The sequence below is a fragment of the Aspergillus caelatus genome, assembly GCF_009193585.1.
Source record: "Aspergillus caelatus strain CBS 763.97 unplaced genomic scaffold BDV27scaffold_211, whole genome shotgun sequence".
Taxonomy (NCBI): domain Eukaryota; kingdom Fungi; phylum Ascomycota; class Eurotiomycetes; order Eurotiales; family Aspergillaceae; genus Aspergillus; species Aspergillus caelatus.
This window is the reverse complement of record NW_022475474.1, coordinates 1-19,990: the sequence shown is the minus strand read 5'-3', so window position 1 is coordinate 19,990 and position 19,990 is coordinate 1. Positions and strand designations below refer to the sequence as shown.

The 19,990-nt window shown below is 47.2% G+C and overlaps 8 protein-coding genes across 8 annotated transcripts; 4 read left to right on the top strand and 4 right to left on the bottom strand.

The window, feature by feature from the left end:
* Positions 1-402: 402 nt before the first annotated feature.
* On the top strand, positions 403-1,317 carry BDV27DRAFT_161632 (putative short chain oxidoreductase/dehydrogenase; the record flags this gene model as incomplete). The annotated part of the gene is made up of 2 exons (XM_032073246.1): positions 403-695; positions 750-1,317. The coding sequence occupies 2 exons, from the start codon at positions 403-405 to the stop codon at positions 1,315-1,317; spliced, it is 861 nt and encodes a 286-aa protein (XP_031923542.1).
* A 463-nt stretch (positions 1,318-1,780) lies between these two features.
* BDV27DRAFT_167808 (glycoside hydrolase family protein) lies at positions 1,781-3,244 on the top strand (the record flags this gene model as incomplete). The annotated part of the gene is made up of 1 exon (XM_032074593.1): positions 1,781-3,244. The coding sequence occupies exon 1, from the start codon at positions 2,039-2,041 to the stop codon at positions 3,242-3,244; it is 1,206 nt and encodes a 401-aa protein (XP_031923541.1). The 5' UTR covers positions 1,781-2,038.
* Positions 3,245-3,559: 315 nt separating this feature from the next.
* Positions 3,560-5,294, bottom strand: BDV27DRAFT_167806 (putative rhamnogalacturonase; the record flags this gene model as incomplete). Its single annotated transcript, XM_032074592.1, has 1 exon — positions 3,560-5,294. The coding sequence occupies one exon, from the start codon at positions 5,292-5,294 to the stop codon at positions 3,579-3,581; it is 1,716 nt and encodes a 571-aa protein (XP_031923540.1). The 3' UTR covers positions 3,560-3,578.
* Positions 5,295-6,273: 979 nt separating this feature from the next.
* On the bottom strand, positions 6,274-8,063 carry BDV27DRAFT_167804 (MFS transporter; the record flags this gene model as incomplete). Its single annotated transcript, XM_032074591.1, has 2 exons — positions 6,274-7,487; positions 7,541-8,063. The coding sequence occupies 2 exons, from the start codon at positions 8,061-8,063 to the stop codon at positions 6,274-6,276; spliced, it is 1,737 nt and encodes a 578-aa protein (XP_031923539.1).
* A 335-nt stretch (positions 8,064-8,398) lies between these two features.
* Positions 8,399-9,425, bottom strand: BDV27DRAFT_161628 (uncharacterized protein; the record flags this gene model as incomplete). The annotated part of the gene is made up of 3 exons (XM_032073245.1): positions 8,399-8,584; positions 8,661-8,929; positions 8,984-9,425. 3 exons carry the CDS (start codon positions 9,423-9,425, stop codon positions 8,399-8,401), a joined length of 897 nt encoding a protein of 298 aa, XP_031923538.1.
* Positions 9,426-11,995: 2,570 nt separating this feature from the next.
* BDV27DRAFT_148662 (fungal specific transcription factor domain-containing protein) lies at positions 11,996-13,995 on the top strand (the record flags this gene model as incomplete). The annotated part of the gene is made up of 4 exons (XM_032070945.1): positions 11,996-12,188; positions 12,242-12,792; positions 12,839-13,212; positions 13,272-13,995. The coding sequence occupies 4 exons, from the start codon at positions 11,996-11,998 to the stop codon at positions 13,993-13,995; spliced, it is 1,842 nt and encodes a 613-aa protein (XP_031923537.1).
* Positions 13,996-15,193: 1,198 nt separating this feature from the next.
* Positions 15,194-16,293, top strand: BDV27DRAFT_40986 (bZIP transcription factor). The gene is made up of 2 exons (XM_032076563.1): positions 15,194-15,446; positions 15,510-16,293. The coding sequence occupies exons 1-2, from the start codon at positions 15,281-15,283 to the stop codon at positions 16,235-16,237; spliced, it is 894 nt and encodes a 297-aa protein (XP_031923536.1). The 5' UTR covers positions 15,194-15,280; the 3' UTR covers positions 16,238-16,293.
* admA (ADAM family of metalloprotease ADM-A) lies at positions 16,293-18,645 on the bottom strand (the record flags this gene model as incomplete). Its single annotated transcript, XM_032074590.1, has 3 exons — positions 16,293-17,369; positions 17,423-18,527; positions 18,582-18,645. 3 exons carry the CDS (start codon positions 18,643-18,645, stop codon positions 16,349-16,351), a joined length of 2,190 nt encoding a protein of 729 aa, XP_031923535.1. The 3' UTR covers positions 16,293-16,348.
* Between the last annotated feature and the right edge of the window lie 1,345 nt (positions 18,646-19,990).

The following is a 19,990-nucleotide window of genomic DNA, read 5'->3' as shown; positions in this document are numbered from 1 at the left end:
GCACGTAGTTATGTTCACCGAGGTGACGGAGCACAGTCTTTAGACAATCCAACAGCAACTTCACTACTTCCCGAAAGGTACCAGCTAATATTATACGAGAACCCGAGAGCTGGATGGGAACTGGCTTTATATAGAGGATGATATCACATGACCTTGGCCCCCAGTATGAGTAATGGAAGTAATGGCCATTTCTTGACTAGTTGACGATATCTGTTGATCGTCTTACGTGAGAAAACAATATCTTTCTTAACCCCGCCATAGAACCGCTATTCTCCGTTATCTCCGCATACTATCTTCACGCCTCTCTTATTTAAAGGCTCCCTGCTCCTATATTTATATACACCACAACCAACACCGACAATTCTCATACCATACTCGCTATCAGACCATATTCTTGACACAATGGCACCGCTAGTCTGGTTCATCACCGGAGCCTCATCCGGACTGGGTCTATCCCTCTCTCTATACGCATTGGCAGCCGGACATCATGTCATCGGAACCGTTCGCAACGCATCCAAGTCGGCAGATGCAGTCCAGGCCATTCAGGATAAGGGCGGGAAGATCGTGGAACTAGACGTCACCAAAGCCGATGCCATATCTGGGGCAGTCAAAAAGGCAGAGAGCTTTTACGGGAAAATCGATGTATTAGTAAACAATGCGGGGTACTCATTATTAGGCGCCGTGGAGGATCTGAAGTAAGTCGTCAATCTACTCGTTAAAGGCCAACGGTGACTAATAACCCGTTACAGTGACAAAGAGAGCACACTCCAGATGGAGACCAATTTCTTCGGACCGCTTCGAGTAATCCGTGCTGTACTCCCCGGTATGCGCGACAACCGGACCGGAACGATCGTGAACATTAGTAGCATCGCTGGCCAAGATGCTCTTCCTTCTTGCGGGTTGTATTCTGCAAGCAAGTTTGCTCTGGAAGGTCTATCTGAATCGTTGGCTCGTGAACTGGCGCCCTTCAATATTTCGGTTCTTTTGGTTGAACCCGGTGCTTTCCGTACGAATTTCCTGTCGGCGGTTCAGAGGAACGAGAGCGGACTTAGCGAACCCTATAAAGGCGGACCCGTGGATACTATGCTAGGCAAATTCGAGTCAGCGCAAGGCAAACAACAAGGAGATCCTGAAAAGGCGGTTGCTAGGATTTTTGAAGTCATCACTGGAGAAGGCGCCGCTGGTAGACTTAAGGGGAAGATTCTGAGATTGCCACTAGGTCCAGATTGCGTGCAAAGGATGCAGGCAAAGCTGGATAAGGCCTCTGCTGACCTTGATGCTGCGCGAGAGTTCGCACTGAATACAAACTATGATTAGAACATTGGCGAGGTATAATAGTTGGTCAAAAAGTGTTGCAACACTTGGTCAAAAAAACCTGTATCTTTAGCAGATATAATGGTAGTGTGAAAGATATAGTTCATAGATTCTAGATTAGCTACCCTATTCACTCGATTTAAACCCATTTACGATTATCTGATATACTTGAAAAGAAGCTAGAGCAGTTCTATCGTAAGGCTAGTATTTTATAATACAGCTCAACCCGACAGGGAAACAAAGACAAGAAAGAAAGGATAAATGTACTCGGGCAGTTATCCACCCTTGCTTCATAGACTTCAAGAATTTATGGTGATTCAATCGCTTTTCATTTAGAAAGTTTTCGTCCCCTCCAAAGTCTGAAAGTGGTCATTTAGTTATCCATTTGGAGTGAAGATCATCCCTACCACCCCACCGTTTTGTGAACGCTTCTTGGGCGGCATATGTATGATTTAGCCCACAACAAGCAAAGGTTTGCAATGCGGAGCCCCGCAAGAAGCTTAAGAGGTTCATATGCAAGCCAAGCGGGCAAGGGTTTGACATCGCAATTTATCCGTCGGTATCTTCTATCCCGAAAAGACGACAAAGCGGGGTTTCTCATCTGAAAGCACCACAATGCCGCGGTTAAAACCTCAATAAGTTATAGCTATACAGCAAAGGTCTACACACGCACGCACCCATTCTACATACTGCAGTTGTCGAGCACGTTGTACCAAGTTTCTCGATGCGCGTTTTGCATGTCGCATATTTAGGGCTAGCTTCCCTTAGCCTCGCCCGGGCTTGTGAAACCGATGAGGACTGCAGCCTCAATGGCGTCTGCATTGACAGCACCGATGGTACCAATAACGATGACGGTCGCGGCACTGCAAGCAAAATATGTGAATGTGACCACGGTTGGTTTGGTGAAGACTGCGGCAGGCTGGACCTCGCTCCGGCTACCAGGTATACAGGTTACAACTACACAAATATTACAGACCCAAGCTACTACGGCAAGTATGGCAACTCCTCCTGGGGTGGACAAATCTTGCAGGATCCAGCCGATCCTACCCTATTCCATCTGTTTGCGTCTCAGTTCAGCTACGGCTGTGGACTGAGTGGCTGGAGACCACATTCTTTTATAATGAGGGCCGAGTCTCGGACTGGACCGCAGGGCCCATACCATTTCGCCGACACGTTGGCTCCGGCCTTTCGCCATAACCCTTATGTTTTCTTCAGTCCTGCGGATAATAAGTATCTCTTGTATACCATCGGCGTTGATGCCCCGAAGCCGGAGAAATGCCAAAGCATATCTTACACACGGTGGCCGAACAATATCTCCGTCGCCAGCTCTGATAGCATCCGAGGGCCTTGGACCCCATTTCAGATGATTCTTGACTCTGAAGAACCACAATCGACCAACCCTGCCCCGTGGCCACTTTGGACACCAGAAGACCCAACCAGCCAGATTATAATGGGAGTCGAGGGAAATGCAATCTTCGTTGCAGACAGGTGGGACGGCGAATACAAGTTGATGTACACGCAGAAATGGAACACAACTAGGTATAGCCCCACATGGACTGAAGACCCGTTCTTCTGGCGTGACAAGAGGGGGAATTGGCATACCTTGACGCACTGGATGATCGATATTGTTGAACATGATGGGCAGAAATGGCCTCGCGTTGGTGCTCACATGTATGCGCGCGATTTAACTGGGCCTTGGCATTTCAAGTTGCAGGAGGCTTTCAACTCTACTGTTACATATACCGATGGGTCGGTAGAGACACTCAAGCGCCGTGAGAGACCGAAGATCTTCTTTAGTGACGATGGTGAGATGACTCCGCTTTATTTGATCAATGGGGTGCAGAGCATGAATGAGAGTTCGCGAAGCTATACACTTCTTCAACCGATTGGAACAAAGTGGAAGCAGTATGAGAAAGACCTTGGATTCTGATAGTCATCGCCAATATCGGTATCTGAGCGAGGAGAGCATTACTGGACTGATAGGAGATGGTTTTGATACACAGTATACCTAAGAATGCACTCGACCGAAACGAAATAGGCACACCAATGCATATTAAAATGCATTCGTGCCCACACTGACAAACTAAGATTATATGACAATATTGTAAACCCAACCTTATATAAATTGGGAAAGAGTGACAGCATCGCCAGCGCACATACATGCCCAATGCCCCTCGTTATGTAACATTTAAGGTATTTGCGGATAACCAGTAAGTTGAAGATTTAAGGGGGATGTACATATACAAAGCCGGACTGCAATTCTCTCATGACCATTCTAGCAAAATACTGTCCCACATAAAGCCATGCCACTGAGATGTTTTCGTAACGGTAAATTCGATCGTGTTCGAGCCCTTCGTGAAGGTACCAGCGGGTACTTCAAACTCCTCATATCGGTGAACGCCGCAAAATGTCGAGCTTCGATATACAGAAGCGTCATTGGTGAGGTCACTGAGCTCGCCGACGGTCGCATTACCCCCTTGAGCAGTAATCTCTATATTTACTCCCGAGCTGTATCCTGCCAGGCTTGTTGATAAGACTGCAACTGCATCGGATGCCAGATCATCAGAGAGCTCGAACTTGACCTGCCATGTTCCCTCAGCCGTCTGGGCGTAAGACCAATCTGAGGTCTCCGAGCTGTTAATAGTGTACTCGAAGTCCGCCGGAGACTCGTCCGATAGACCGTGGTGGTACCCACTGCAACCGTTTTTGAAGCCACAAGCGAGGCGGTCAAGCGTACCAATCTGCCAGATCTTCGTCCGGTTCTGTGTATCCCAGGTGTATTCGCCTAAATCGATTGCAGAGGTAGACTCGGAAATCTCAATGCCGTTGGCTGTCAGGTTGGTGGATACATCGCCAATATCGGAATTGTTGCCGGGCCAGGCATACAGAGCGTAGGTTGCCGCACGGACATTCTCAAATGAAAAGTTTCCGTCACTGTCGGCGGTTGTCCTGTAGTAGAAGTTTGCGCCCTGCTCCACTGGAAGCTGGCTGCTTTCATTATCGCCAAGCATAACGCTGGCCCCTGAAGCAGCTCGACCGTCTGACAATGTAATGATACCATTCACGGAGGATGCGCGCTGATGATGGCCTGCCTCAATGTCGGCGTTGGGGAAGCTGTAAGGCCACGACCTGACCTCTTCATCATATTTCGCATTCGCATCCTCGACCGAGCCATTGTTGAGGTACCAGAGCCAAGGACCCCATACCCTTCCTTCGGCGAACTCGTGTTCTTGACCCGTAAGAAAGTGTAGCCCATGAATCATGTTCAACAACACTGTATCGCCAGTATTACTTTCGCGGTGCACCATAAGCTCCTGCTTCAGGTGGTCTCCGTTGATGTACTCCTTGGACGGGTGGATATACCAGCAGCCAATCCCGTCGCCATAGACACCCCAAGCCTTGGCCGAATTGATGAAGTCACTCCAATCGTACTTGGTGATATAGCTGCCATCTGATAGTTTGTACGTCTCATCTTGGACCTTCTCTCCAGACTCGATCTCAGACAGCTCTGGCAAAGCGCCTTGTCTGTATGTCGTGTAGCCATTTGTGAAAGTTGCATTGTCGAGGCGTGACAGGCTTCGCCACTCGCCCAAAGGCGACGGCAGATCTTTGTTAATGAAGTATTGGTATGCGCCGTGCTGGTTGCGGTAAATTACCCAATGCTGGTCACCCTCTGATGTCGTAAATTGAACATCGATAAAGTCGTCGCCTGAATCCACGATGGTCGCGTTCGAGAAATTGAAGGATTCGCTTTGATCCACATAGGAATAATACTGGCCTTTGGCATCACCGACGATCTCTTTGCCTTGGTAGTATATAGGCTTGACGACGCTCGCACCCACAGTTGCATTCCAGATCGAGTTACCCAGGATGGCTTCGGTCGAACTGACGACCGTTAGGAATGGTGCATCATCGCCAGTCGGCAGAGCCAGAGTACCTCCAGCGAAGGCTACTGTGATGGCAAGTGTAGGAAAGAGCATTATGCAGCCCAAAAGTAATCGCTAGTGAGAATCAACGAGCAAAGACAAATAGCTCTACCGCTGATTAGGGAAGGGTAAGATGCAGCCGGGAAACGATGCTATGATTTTAAATATGGCATGCGAAACAATCACGCCATATGCATCTTTCCCCTGCATACGTTTTAAGAAGGCCTCGGTCTAAATTGACTCGAAACCCGTTCCGCCGATGGAATGCATCCAATCCCTTCACGTTTTAGCCGTATGTTATCATAGCTAAGAACAATCAAGATACTAACTAGCCCGGCAAAAGGAATCCACTTTACCTCCGGCCGGGGAACTCGGTATAATTCTTTACGATGTGCATGGGGTTAAGATCAACAGGAGAATTTCTCAAATGGGCAACGGTGTACTATCCATAGCGGCATAGCCACTGGTCTTAGGGTTACGGCAGGACGGTGGGAAGTTCATTCCGGTTAGTGGCCGAAGCACTAAGTAAATTAAAATTAATTAAAGGTACAAACCCCGCTTGACTTTCAAGGAAACTATCGTCAGTCTTTCACTCGCTTGCCTTAACGCTTAATCCACTCGGGCCTTTTCCCCCGACTCAGTCAGCTAGACACGTAAGCCGGCATTGTACCTGCCACTGGTTATCATTCATGATTCATGAGTGTCAGGGGGCCTATGCTTAGGGTTTCCTCTATGTATATGCTAGGAAAAATTATTCCCCATCGCAGAACTCTTGAGCACATCCCCCCTAGCCGTTTGCCGTGCGCCCTCTGGGGAGGGCAAGGAGAAGAAAGATATTCTTCCCTGCTACACCCTGCATCTCTCTATCTGTGTTTCTCATAAACGAAGACAATAAAAGATAGGGACGCAAAAGAACCGAAAGGTATTACATGCTATGCCATACAAAATTCTCCAGCACCAACACCAAGAACACACAAAATTCAAACATCAAGGCTAGATAGATCGTCTCTCATTTCTCAAATCTATTCTCATGCTAATAATTATTCCCACTATACCTACTCCTGCGAATCTGAGGCCCATGCCTATAGAAAACATACGGAATCGGCACAAGAACAGCACTAATACAACCCAGAATAGTAAGCGTGTACGGCACTCCAAGGTTCTTATAAAACGGAATCGACGCCTCAATCATAGCCCCAGAAACCAAATACCGCATCAACGTGAGGCTCGACAGTGCACTTGCCGCATATGTCCCATATGTGTCAATGAGATACTGGTAGCAGGTAATAAAGATGCATAGCATACCGAATCCGGTCAATACTGACGCTGCCAGCGGTGACCAGAACGGTATATCCGGCCGTGCGGTCCAAGCCATCCAGAACATTGAGATGGGGAGGGCTGGGGCGCCGATCATTGCCCAATATAAACGGCTTTCTGGAAGTGTCTTTCCAGTGGGATCTGTTTCTTTGGTGCGTGTGATATCGCGGGAGCGTAGCTTTGCGTTGAGTGGGATTAGAGGGACGCAAAAGAGGAGGCCAATGGCTAGGCCTAGGAAGCAGAGGGCTGTTTCGCCTTGGGTTAAACCATAGATGCCTTCGTAGATGAATTCGTAGCCGGTAAAGAAGGTGAAAATTATGATGTATGCTACCGTCAGGTATAAGGAAAAGAGGAAGATGGTGGGCTCTTGGATGAGCATTACCACTGGTCGGTACATCGCTAGCATCAATCTTGCGGGTAGCGATGTCTCTCTGAGCTCGATCTCTCCTTGGTATCTGTCGTCTCCAGTCACGCGGCGAAGGTGTATAGCTTTCCATTTCAACAAAATAGGCGCGTATGTTTCAGGCTGAAACAAGACCACGGTTATAAGGATGATCCCTGCTCCGATTAAAGTCACCCATTCGGTCCATCGCCAGCTGAGGTTGGACTGTCCGATCCAGCCCCCGACCACAGGTCCTAGCACGGGGCCTGAGAAAGAAATGATGGCATAAATGGGAAATGCAAATACTTGTTCCTCAGGTGTCCAGACATCGGCAATAGTACCACCAGCGCATGCGAGTGGTGTTGCAGCGAAAATCCCCGCCAACGTTCGACATACCAGCTGGCCAGCGAGATTTTGAGCCAACCCAGCTCCTACCAGTAGGAGCATAAATACAATCAAGGTGATGATATAAATGGGATTCCTCCCAACAGTCTCGGAGAACGGGCCGCTCATCACTGCCCCCGTTCCAAATCCCACCAAGAACAGACCTAATGATCCACTGTCAGTTTTGAATACAAGCTGAACAGGCGTTGAAACAAACCTGTAGACAGAGATGCCACCACTTCGCTTACACCGAATTCATCTGCGTACTGTGGTATAATTCCCGAATCAATGGATGAAGACCACCCTACAATGACGCCCATGAATGAAACCACGATGGTGACGATTAGTCGCTTGCCGAAGCTCCAATCGCGTGGGTTCAAGGGGTCATATGTCGGCTCAAATCCAACAACAATTGCTTCGGTAATATCTGAATTATCACCTTCACTTGCTTTGGTTGTAACACTCGCATTCAAGCGACCCATACTTGGGCTTATGGAAGCTTTTTCGTCATCGTCATGCGTTTCGTTGTGCTGATCGGGATGGGGCAGTGTATTTTGGCTTGAGACCACAGACACTTCATCACCCGATCTAGAGTCCCTTGGATCAGTCTCATTTGCTGAGAAGTGTTTTATCCGTCTGAAAGTCGGTTGTTGCCGTAGTCCGAGACCTTTCTCGGGATTTGTTGCAAGCTGATTTTCAGCAAGATCCCTGAATCGTCGATATTGAAGTATGGATTGCATCGTGTTGGTTTGTAAATGTAAAAAATGGAACTATCGAGTCCACCACTCTATTGCAATGCAAATCATAAAATGTAAAGAAGATCTTGTCGCTTTTCATCTCATTAAATAATAAATGTTAGGTATACTATCGGGATGAAACTATCCGACCGTTTACATACTGAACCGAGAACTAGGCTCTCCTATTGGTCGCCTGGACTGGCATCGGGACGTCTCTTGCCGGGAGGATTTGTTGCCCATCACGAGCGACCAAAACTAGCGTCGGCTGACACCGTCAGTCTCAGTACCAGAAATGCATGCAATGTCCCATTGGGCCTGCCTTACTCCTTATCGGATTATTATGCTGGCACCGTACCCTCAGCATTCATTGCATTGATAGTCCTCATCCGCAAGTTATTAATATCCCATTGCCACAAATCACTTGTGGATCTCCCGGCCGGAAGCATTGTCCCTGGTGGGTAAAAGTCATCACGGCGGAAAGTGAGGGTCTGGGGGGCGGATGGTGCTGGTATAGGAAAGATATCCTAGGATATAAAATACTGGTTAGCCGCTTCCTGACCAGTCAAGCCACAGGGAGGACTTCTGTTGCTTAATACTTACAATGTGAGTGGGGTTGGGGGCTCCGCGGCGAAACAGCTCCAGATAGCCGGCCACCCTACTATTTGTGCGCTTATCCCATTTCACAAGGACTATCACATTGACAGTAGGTGCAGCCTGGAACCAAACATCTTTGTCTTGGAGCAAGCTTGGCCATGACTGCGAGTAGCCCACCTCGACCAACACTGTGGGATGGTTCATAGGCCCGTAGACAAAAACCAAGTCTGGCTCTTTATAAATTGATTGCCATGGTATCGGGAAGTTATCAAAACCTATTATACCATTTATAAGTATAGATCAGTTAGAGATATTACAGATTTTCTTACGGCATGTCGATGAGAGTGAGACCTCATCTAGCTCCAGGATCGTAAAAAAACCTGTAACCCCGGCGCGGACTAGCTCATTTGAACCCCAGTTCACAATGACATCGTCAATATGAGAGGGCATCTTGATCGATAACTTCTGATTGATTGGATTGTACGAAATGCGGACGCTTTTTCTTTCAACTTTGTCATCTTCAGACAGGCTCCTCGCAACAAGATAACCGATTTCCGGGGGTATTCCCCCTCTCTCAATGAAAGAAGGACCGTTGGTCTGAATTATTTCCTCTTTAAGGGCGTAAAAAAGACTTTGAGCGGTTGGGGTTGGGGGCTTCTTGGTGTTTCTGCTCCTGGGGACTCGGTCGGATGAAACAGGGGGATCTTGGATGATAGACGCGACACTGTCGACAAAGGAAGATTCAGATGGTTGACTTTGTTCAGCAGACATGATGATGATGATGCTGGTGGGAGTGTCGAAGCTGGGGAGTAAAGAAGACAAACAAATGAAGTGAATGATCACGTGTAGGGACACCGAGAGTGGTTGAGGAAAGATTTTGCTGATATTTGGGGAAAACATAAAGGTCAAGTAGACAAGAGTGAAAGTAAACTGAGTATTATTTGTGCCACTGCAGGATACACGCTGGGAATTTCGCAAAGTCAGCAAGACGGTTGATTTATCGGGTTGAGGTTCCATGGTTCCAATTAACACGTCCAACGCATTAGTATATAATGACTTAAATTACTGGAACCCCAGTGAGGCGGGCTGATCGATCTACATTACTATCGAACGACAGAAACCGTCACCCTTGCAACGAATTAGTCGGTATCATCAGTATGTTACAATATGAGACACCATGGTGCAATGTTAAGTTCAAATACTTCACATTACTTGCTTCACAAATGGGAATATGTGGACAATTTATATTCCCAGATAGCAGTAACAGTTATTCACAAAGCCGACTCCCAGGAATTCATATCCCCCATATATGTGCGCTGTTTTCCTCGAAGCCCTGTTTCATCGTCCTTTCCCATTGGCTGTGGATTGCAGTCTTCTCGTCAATCTCTGTACTCGGGTTGCCCTTCAGACCGAATGATCACTACACAGTTTGGTAATCATTGTGGCAGTCACGGGGTCAACAAAACCTCAACTTCTTCGAAATGCAGTGAGAAAGGGATTATGAAGCTCATTGAAAACTCCAGTTCAGGACTCAAACTAATCGACTAAAGAGGTGTAGGTGCTCTATAACTAGTCCAGGATTATTCCCTAACTATTTTATAGTCCGTCTGCAGAGACCAGCGAGAAGGGAGATGACTGGAAAGTTTTCAGAATCTGAACCTTCCTGCGCTATTTGAAAGCGGTAAATTTGCCAGTCTATTAGAACAGTTTCGATGCTAGCCAATGCTCTGGCACAAACTGGAGCCATGGCAGTATAATCGTCCGAATTCGACCTCACCAGCCGGTACCCTCCTACAATATTCAGCAATTTCAGGTACTCACAGAGAGGCCATGCCTGGAAGTATGATGGCTTGGTGTGAAGCCAATTAAACATACATATATATCTCAAGCAAGCTGCCCAATGGCGTTAAGTTCTATCAGAGAAACTGCGACTGACTTGGCAATGTTGCTCGATTGTCCTACCGCCCTACTTCATGATGCCCACGTCGAAGAAACATGTGGTGGGCATTACATTGATCTTTGATAATGTTAAAAGCAAAAAGAACGTCTGTAAGAAGCATTTGACGAAACCAATGAAGCGTACATTAGTGTGGCGTATGAGGACGTGTTCATCCGGGCAGGGAGTGCTCCAAAAGTGATCGAACACGTGGCATACTCAACCGATAAAATAACCATTGAAAAGGATATACAGTTTAACCCAGACTCCAGTGAGTATTACCTCGTCTGCTCGCACTCAAGGAACTGCTGATTCAAGAAAGAGCTGAGATCATACGGGCTCGTGACAAGTATCTAGCGGAAATTTACAACTGGGTGCCAGCGCGTCTCAGATGGGGGCTCGAATTCATGAAATTTCACTTCGGGCGCCCTGGGTAGGGAACATGAGAAAGCTTACATCAATATGGGCTATGATCTTGTACGCAAGGTCTTTACTATGGGGGTGAAAATCCACGCGTTTCAGTTTCTTGAGTCCAATACGTCGGGTCAACAATCAGCATGAAGAAGAGTGACTCAGCTTGGGTGAACGACAGTGAGGCCTTGGGAGGAGGGCGGGGGGGTTTAGTGATTCAGGCTGATGTATTCAAATAAAGTCCCTGTCTACAGGCAGCTGCCACATGGTGGATCGCAATCTCCGGTAACCAGGTGAATATTGTATTAGTGATCGAGGTGCTTCAAATCGTGGGTGGATTAAATTAACGGATAGTTCCATTCCGGGGCTTACCCGAAAAGGAATGAACCCAGATGATAAGATAAGATAAGGCGGCATTGCCTTTTGACTTCGTGACAATATGCCTGCTTACTCTCAGTTCCAATCCAACCACGCCATCTTTCCAGGAATTTATCTTAATGATGCCTGGCAACTCACCCCCAACGAGAGTGAAACAAAAACGGCGAGCCGCAATTGCCTGTGATTATTGTCGTCAGAAAAAGGTCAGCATATACCGTGCCAATATATGATACAACAAAGTAGCTAACGAGGATTATACCGAAGCTAAAATGCAGCAACGGTCGCTCGAAATGCCAGCATTGTCACGCTCGCGGAAAAGAGTGTACATACATTGAACAAGCCAAGATTCCACGGTACGGTTGTGCGAAACCCCAGACAACCTAAAATCTATCTGACCTAACGGTCTAGGCCATCCAAAGCACGCATCACGCGTTTGGAAGAGGAGAATCAGCGTCTTACTAATGCTATAGCTATCCTAAAGCAACAGGTTGATTTACAACACGGAGACAAAATACGGTCTGCTACTGCGCCTTTCCAGTCACGACACTATGATCCGATATACCCCCCAACAGGAAGGACTGATGCGAGTGTCGGCCACGGGCCGGTATGCTCGCATATGGACAGTCACGGTTTTGGAAACACGGAATGGACTGCAACGTTTGACACTGTCGAGCGATCACATGGTCCGACAAGTGCTGTGGCCGATGAGATAACTTCTAATCGCGATATGAGAAAACGAGGGCGTTCTCAGCAACAAGAGGAACCAGATACTACTCGAAATCAGTTGGTAGCGAGCGCGGCCCGATTACGTACGTGATGTGATTCTCACATTGACGCATATGGGCTAATTTTGCAACACTAGGCCAGCTTGAAAGGTTCAACTTTAACAGTAACAGCTACGATTTTGACGGTCTGAATCCGGAATTGGCTATGCATCTTCTGTCATTGTATTGGGATCGCCAATTAGACGTAGGTGCGGTCGTTTATCGACCAGTCTTCATGAAGGATATGGCATGCTCTGGGCCATATTTTTCAAAGCTCCTTTTGAATGCAATATACTTTACAGCCTCAAAATATTCGCCTCGCCTAGAGGTGCGAGATAATAAAAGTGATCCACTGTCTGTTGGACGAATGTTTCGGCGACGGATCACGCAATTGCTTAACGACCATATTACTCGGAGCGAGATCACCACAATACAAGCATTGCTTTTAGTGGCGTCTTCTTTGTTCAGTTGGTGTGACGAAAAGAGCCTGGCTTGGCTCTACTCTGGTATGGCTATCAATATGATAACGGACCTGGGCATTCAGATGGATAATGGAATTTATCGAAAGGGCCACAGTCTATCCCCTGAGGAAGCTGAGGTCCGGAGAAGAGTCTTTTGGGGTGCTTACGGTAAAGCCCCCTCAAGTTTGGTTGGCAGAGTAAACGCTGATGGACATAGTTCTTGATAAGTGTCAGTCACTCTACCAAGGAAGGCCGGTCCGGCTGCGAGAGACAGATTCGGCAATCCCTTTAAGCTTCCTAGATGAATACGAGGAGTATGATCTATTTGATCCCGCATCATACGGAGACTCCATAGGGCTGCCACCTGCTCCAGCACATTCCGTCTCGATCTTGAAAAGATACTGTTCTCTGTCCAGCATCATGTCCCGCATCCTGGACACGTTATATACGGAGCGCAGTACTTCAAGGGATCCAGTTATCCTCTTCGAATGCTCAACGTCTCTAAAGCACAAATTACAGTCATGGCATGATGAGCTTACTTCAGGCCTCACTTCTGGAACGACGGGTTCCTCCACGGCCATCGCGTCCCCACATATTCTCGCGTTGACGTAAGTACTAGAGCATTTCACTGCTACTTGCATGTATGGTGCCCGCTCACACTATGTAGTGCGTTATATCATACCTTAAAGATCCTGCTCTATCGTCCATTTGTCTCGGACGGACATCTGCGAAGCGCATCACCATCAGTTGCAGGCATAGCCTTCGAGGCTTGTGCGACAGCCGCTAACGCGATACATGACACACTTGGTACTTATAGGAAGTCATTTTCGATGCAACTAGCGCCGTACAGTATATCTTATGCTACCTACGTAAGCGCCACTATTCACGCTCGTATGGCTGCACATAGCCCTGCAGGCTCTCATGCCCATGACTGTCTTCATAATTGCCTCTCAATTTTGAGAGAGCATCAACGGTTATATCTAGGACCGAAGTGTGCCTTAGGGGTTATACTGAACTTAATCAAAGTGATGAACCTTGATATTGACGATTCGACCGTCTCAGCCAGCAGTCAAAATAAAGCTACTGCACAGATGACCTGCGAAGGGAACGGTCTACGAGACCCAGGACATCTTGCTGGCCACTATACAGAACTCTTTCGAAAGCAAAACCAACTATCTGACTTAGACTATGACCTCCAATATAATCTCCCAATCTACGATATTGACGCGATTATTCAAAGTTTTGACGGCCCCCAGTCGATCAATCTGCAATGTTCCGAGAGTGAGCCAGCGCAAAACGATCACTCTCAACAACCTGCTACGGAATACCTCAATTTCTCACTACCACTGGATCCGCTGTTTGGTCTGGATAACTTTGGTGGGGCGGTCTAATTATCTAGAATAAGGAGTGAAATAATATTTTTTAAACTTCTGCAGTTTGGTATCGGCAGGGTACCGCTCTATGTTATCGGGTACTAGTTAGCCCGGGGAGTTCAGGTTTAGAAGTACTATTTTTAGACAAAGATTGCTGTTATGTAACAGAATATGCTTTTTCAACATTCACACTTCTCTTAATACACTGGTTAATGTAAAATAAGCAAGCTTACCCGATCACGACCGTACCGGTACCCCGGCGTAGAAATTGAGCGGCTCGGTATACCGATCGCCCCCTCGCCTCTACTGATACAACAGATATATCTTAATATATATTTTACATTTAAGCTATACATAATTATGTGTCAAGTATATTATCCCACATATTATCAAATTGGTTAACGTGGGTCTGGGAAAAATCGAAAATCCACTATAAAATACAGCCCACAATAGATTAAGGGGATAGGAAATAGAATAAGATAATTATTAAGGATTCGTGTTTACAATATAAAACCTAGATAATTGCTCGAGTGCTATCGATATATACTTTTGTCAGTTTTACCCTGTATACCTGCCTTTATATATATATATATATATGCAAATAATTATTCTAGCGTATGTATAGTAATCTTAATATCCTTGAAATACAGTAAAAGCCTCAGCAACAGAAACAATGAGAGTCAACCAATTCTAAATTGAATATGCAGGCATTGTGGTAGACAAAACTATATAAACAAGTTCGAGAAACCACAAATGGCTTCAAGGAAAAGTCATTATTCTCGTTATCCTTCAGCTGCCAAATATTCACGCCGTACTGCCCTACCCGGGACCAAAATAAATAATAAAGTGCAGACAGATTGCTATAGTGCATCAAGCCCCTCCACTTCTCGAAAGTCTCTAGTAGCGATTCTGTTGATGTGGCGACACAACGGTTGAAGTCTTGGTGGGGTGTGTCTGGCCAAGTGCTGATTAAGGGCCAGGAATGATCTTCGGTACAGATAACGAAGGTTTTAAAGAATGATAGCAATAATCGATGGACCATCATGGAAGCTAACCCAAGGAGGCTAGCGGCGTAAGCAACTTGCATTAGTGTGGCAAACCGTTGACTGGTTCTCCAATAGAATGTAGAATCGAGCTTGATAGAGTTTTCAGGTGGGGCCCTTAACAAGAGGGCGCCTCCATCCACTTAGTAACTCTTAGTACAGGAACATCAGTTGGGGACGGTCAGCAACTTGCATTACTCACTTGTTTCCCTTCACCAATCCACATTTCTCGTGCATAGATCAGCAGGCTTACCTTCACAATGGATAATTTGACAGAAGCCGAAAAGGCTACAAGGTCCTCTATTATTCGACTAGAGCCTATGCCCCAGCAGGCCTGGGTGCGGGCCTCGGGAGACGATTGGACGGGAATTATAGATCGCAAGGAACGGCGTCGACTACAGAATCGACATAATCAGAGGGCATATCGTAAGCAGTCCGATTCTACATGAGTAGTGGGAAGAGCGTTATAGTCACTAACCCACATATCAGGTCTAAGGAGGAAGGGGAAAGTGGTTGAAACACTGGAAGATACGCCTTCTACGTCTTCCTCTACGGACACTGCAGAAATTACACTACGAAGCTCATCCGAAAGACCTCATGTGGAACCAGCAGAGGAGCTGGAATGCTCCCATGTCCCACCATATGCATTACAGTTCCGCCAATGGTTTGAAGCCACAGCCCGGGAAAGCTATCTTCGTGGCTCGCCCCAAATAGAGCACTTAATCAGTCTTAGCCGTTTGAATGTTCATCGAGCTATCATTCAGAATATATGTGCGATAGGTATGACCACAGACTGGACCAAAAGCGACGATTCGATCTCCATCTTCAACCTTGTACAACCCGGGTTTCTGGAGGATAATATCCCGCTTAGCTTGCGCCCTACACACATTCAACGAAGTGTGCCGCATCACCCCTGGCTGGACTTTTTTCCTTTCCCACATATGCGAGATAATCTTATTGCAGCTGGGGATAGGTTAGACGACGACGATCTTTGTCATGACTTAATGGCTTTCTGGGATACTAGGAATACGGGCGCCACATTACTCGTGTGGGGAGAGCCTTCCGACCCAAAGAACTGGGAGGTTACTGAGCAATTTGCGAGGAAGTGGGGCTGGCTGCTCCGGGGGTGTTCGGAACTACTAGTTTCTAGCAATCGTTGGAGAATGGGACGAGGGGAGAAACCTCTTATCTGGAGGCATGTCCTTCAGCTACAATAAAATGCTATATGAGAGACACATTGCTAGAAGGCTACTAGGTTCAAATCGTTTCGACATTTCATCGTAAATCTAAAGTTTGTAATCTGTTCTTGTCTCCAGAAATTGCATTATTCACGCATACCGATAATTTGGTGCCGGTATAGACCTGGTAGGGCTGGCAGGGGAATATGGAGGAGGTACACGGGGAACCTGCCCTGTGATCGGCGTTGCTGGTGGAATGGCCTTCTTTGGAGCCTTCTTGCGACGGCAGCAGCAGCAAATGATTATGCCCACAAGTACTGCAAGGACTAAGGCCCCACCGATCCCAGCAGACAGTCCAATAATCAGAGAGCGATGGCGATCCACCCATGAACTGCCATCCTCACTGTCAGACCGACACCTCCCACTTCGACAGAACCCACCAGAGCAGGGAGTACCATCTTGCACCTGCCGATTCATGCCCATGCAAACCCCGGATCCATACCAGTCAACCGAGCAACTAAGGGTACAGGAATCAGTATTGCAAGAGGACACACCCGTGCTATTTGTGTTCAGTAGCTGTTGACATTGCCTATCCCGGTTGGTACATTCTCCGCTGGCGCAAAATAGACCGGATGAGTTGCCGCATGTTTGTCCATCGGGCGCATATCTGTCAGTAGGACACGAACTGGAGTTTCCAGTGCAGGTTTCCTGTATGTCGCAACTCCCAGTACTTTCACGACACACGGTGCCGGACGATGCAAATTGGCAGTTTGTACAGCAGGGCCCGGCGGAATCGTCACAGACCGCACCGTCGCGAAACCGACAGGTTGATCCGTCGCAACAATTGTTATCATCACAATTGTCGCCGCAGTCGCACTCCTCACCCTCCTCGACAATTCCATTCCCGCACTCCCCAGCTGTAAGAGTGGGTATGTTGCTCGTATCGCTTAGAAGACAGCTTGTTCTCATGTTTCGAGACCCTAGTAACGAGCAGACATTCCCAACTGTACAGGGCGAGAATTCTGTCTGTGAGGACATCGAGTACGGGTTCATTATGTACTGAGCATCTGCGTCACACGTGGACGACGATAATGGGCAGCACTGGGTACTGGAAGAGCATGCGCTCGAATCGCAGTCGTGGACCGCACCAAATGTATGGCCTGATTCGTGACTATAGAAAGTGTCAGTGACAATTTGGAATAATATTCTAGCCCATGCACTTACGCGAATACCTGCCACTGGTTAGATGTTTGTGCTACTACATTGGTGCTTGACTGAGAGCTGCATAGTTGACCAATCCATGAAATACCGACCTCTGAGCCCGACGGACAACCGGTCATAAGCGTCCAGTAGGCGTTTTCTCTGTCGTTGAGTGATGACCGCCAGGAAGAAAATTCTTGTAATCGCCAGTTCATGTCTCCGTCAGAGCATCCAACGTTCCAGGGTGCAGAATCCGAAGCACTACCCGGACAATTTGCGTCACTGATTGTCAAGTTGTGCAAAGCAAGGGATATGTTGAAAGTACTTTCAAATACTTCTGATGCTGTATTGACCATGTTGATAAGGCTCCGACGGAGACTTTCTGTGGAGTCGAACGATGCAGTATAAGTACAGTCCGTTGCGATTCCGACCAGAGCCACTCTTCTGCTGGTAGGACATCCAGCGGGATTGCCGATGCTGTCGACCAGATCGTCTGTAGTCAAAGTTGACTGACGTTTTTCCAAGGTAGAAGATGTATCAGAAAACAACCCTTGCGAGACACCCTCAACCCCTATCACTCGAGGGTTAAGGAAATGAGGCATCGCCTGGTCAGCTGCGCAGCGGGGCTGCTCGGTTGAGTCTTCTAAATCACGACGCAGATCTGCCCTCGAAGAGTGATATGCAACCATATGACCATCGTGAGCGGGCATACCAGTGTTTCCAACCATCTCCCTTGATACCCTAATGTCATAGTATTGGGAAAAGGCACGAAATGTACCTTCAAAGAGAGGATCATCTCCATAACGAAGGATGTATATCCTCGCCCAACCAACTTTTTCCCAATGCCGACCGGCGACCTGAATCCAGACTCCACCTCTGAACACTCTTTGATCTTCTTCGATGAATGGCTCAGTCCGTTTGACTACTCCTTCTGTGTCAAGATACTGAATTTGAGGGTGATGTGCGAGAAGGTAGGGGTTTTGCTCCAGTTTCAGCCTTAAATCATGATCTTGTCCTCGAATTCTGAACGTGATATCAAACTCGGGTTCGGCCTGTTGGGACGGTGTATGTACGACGACCGATTCGAGCTGCGACGCCTTTTGTAATGGTGAAGAACGTATCGAGTGCCCTGTTCGTATCAGTACAACTGCTGGCAGAAGCCCTCCGCCTGGATGTTAATCACCTTGAACATGCGCAAAGAGGACCAATAGTGGTGCGAAGAGCAAGAGGACTGGGTATATTCTCATGATTAGATATAACGGGATTTTCCTTATACTATTCAATACAACTGAGCTATACAGCTTACATATATAGATATATATACCTCACCGCGGTCTTCCAGTTATAATGGATTTATAATCGGCATCCCATGAGAATGAGCCGATAGCGATACCAAGCTTCTACCGAGCACCACAAAATCGCGAATCAACCGTTTCGCAAGTCCACAATTGACCCACTTAATCCAGGCATCAGTATAAAACCCTATGGGCATCTGCCATATACCGAGCGCAATACATTATGCAAGCCAAGACAGACTCGTCATCCCCAAGACCCGCTGCGCTGACAGCACCACCCCGAACCTTCCTCCTGTGCCCTAAAAAGCAGAACCGTGGAGAGCACAGCCTCGCCTCCGACTTGGCACCGCATCCTGCAGTGGCTACGGATCTCTCGGAGCGGGGAGATGAAGTGCCAAGAGAGTGGAAGTGCTTTCCGAATGGTCCATCGGTATTGGCTGATCTCATCGATATTAGTGCTGCCTAATGATTGATTCAGAGCACTGGTGGCTATGCCTGGCTTATCATGCTTTATAGGTTAAGGTTGAGTATATGATGGGTCGCCTTTAAGATTTGTGGCAGATTCTCTGGCTCCATAGGGGCATCGATAGACAGTAGAACCTTCGAGGATAGCGCAGAGAACAATTGTACCGGACTAGCTTTCGTTCTGTCAACAGCGATTAATCACATTCTATTTTACTTAGTGATACATATATAAACCTTCCTACAAGAGTTGAATTGCTCAGATTGGCCTGGGAATCATAACCAGAGTAGTAATTGTGTAGAGAAAGTAATGATGCGTGGTACAGTGCACACCGGACGGAGAAGGAAATATGGAACGTACCAAGAACCACAAAGCCACAAGAATATCGGTTCTAGCTATATCCTATAGTCTTTGGATACCGCAGATCTGCCGAGAGTTGGATGACTGGATCATCGCGGATTTATGATTTATCCCATTATCTCCGAGTGACACGACTAGGTCGCTTAGGGTTTTTAGCTCCCGGCACTAATGCAACCTGATTACCATCTTGGCGTGGCTGTGTTGCAGACTTTGGGTGGCTAGCCCTGGTTTTGTTCCATATCATGCTTGTGGTAAATGGTTCACTTCCGTGGGTCTGTCTGCCAGTATTTTTAGACTTCCCTCTGGCGTCGAATGTCTCGTTTCGGCAAATATCCAAGGCATCAGAAACTGGGTGTAGGGCCACGTTCTTCATCAGAGAGAGCCTTCGCAAGAAGGAACATCGGTTTTTTGTGTGTTCTGTCTCCAGACATTCTTCCTTCTCTACCTTCCCTCTTTCTTTTTTTTTTTTTTTTT

Excerpts from the sequence above, each read along its gene's own strand:
- BDV27DRAFT_40986 (XM_032076563.1), top strand. The coding sequence starts at position 15,281 with ATGGATAATTTGACAGAAGCCGAAAAGGCTACAAGGTCCTCTATTATT. Across the intron at positions 15,447-15,509 it reads ACATAATCAGAGGGCATATC|GTCTAAGGAGGAAGGGGAAA; the intron begins GTAAGCAGTCCG and ends CCCACATATCAG.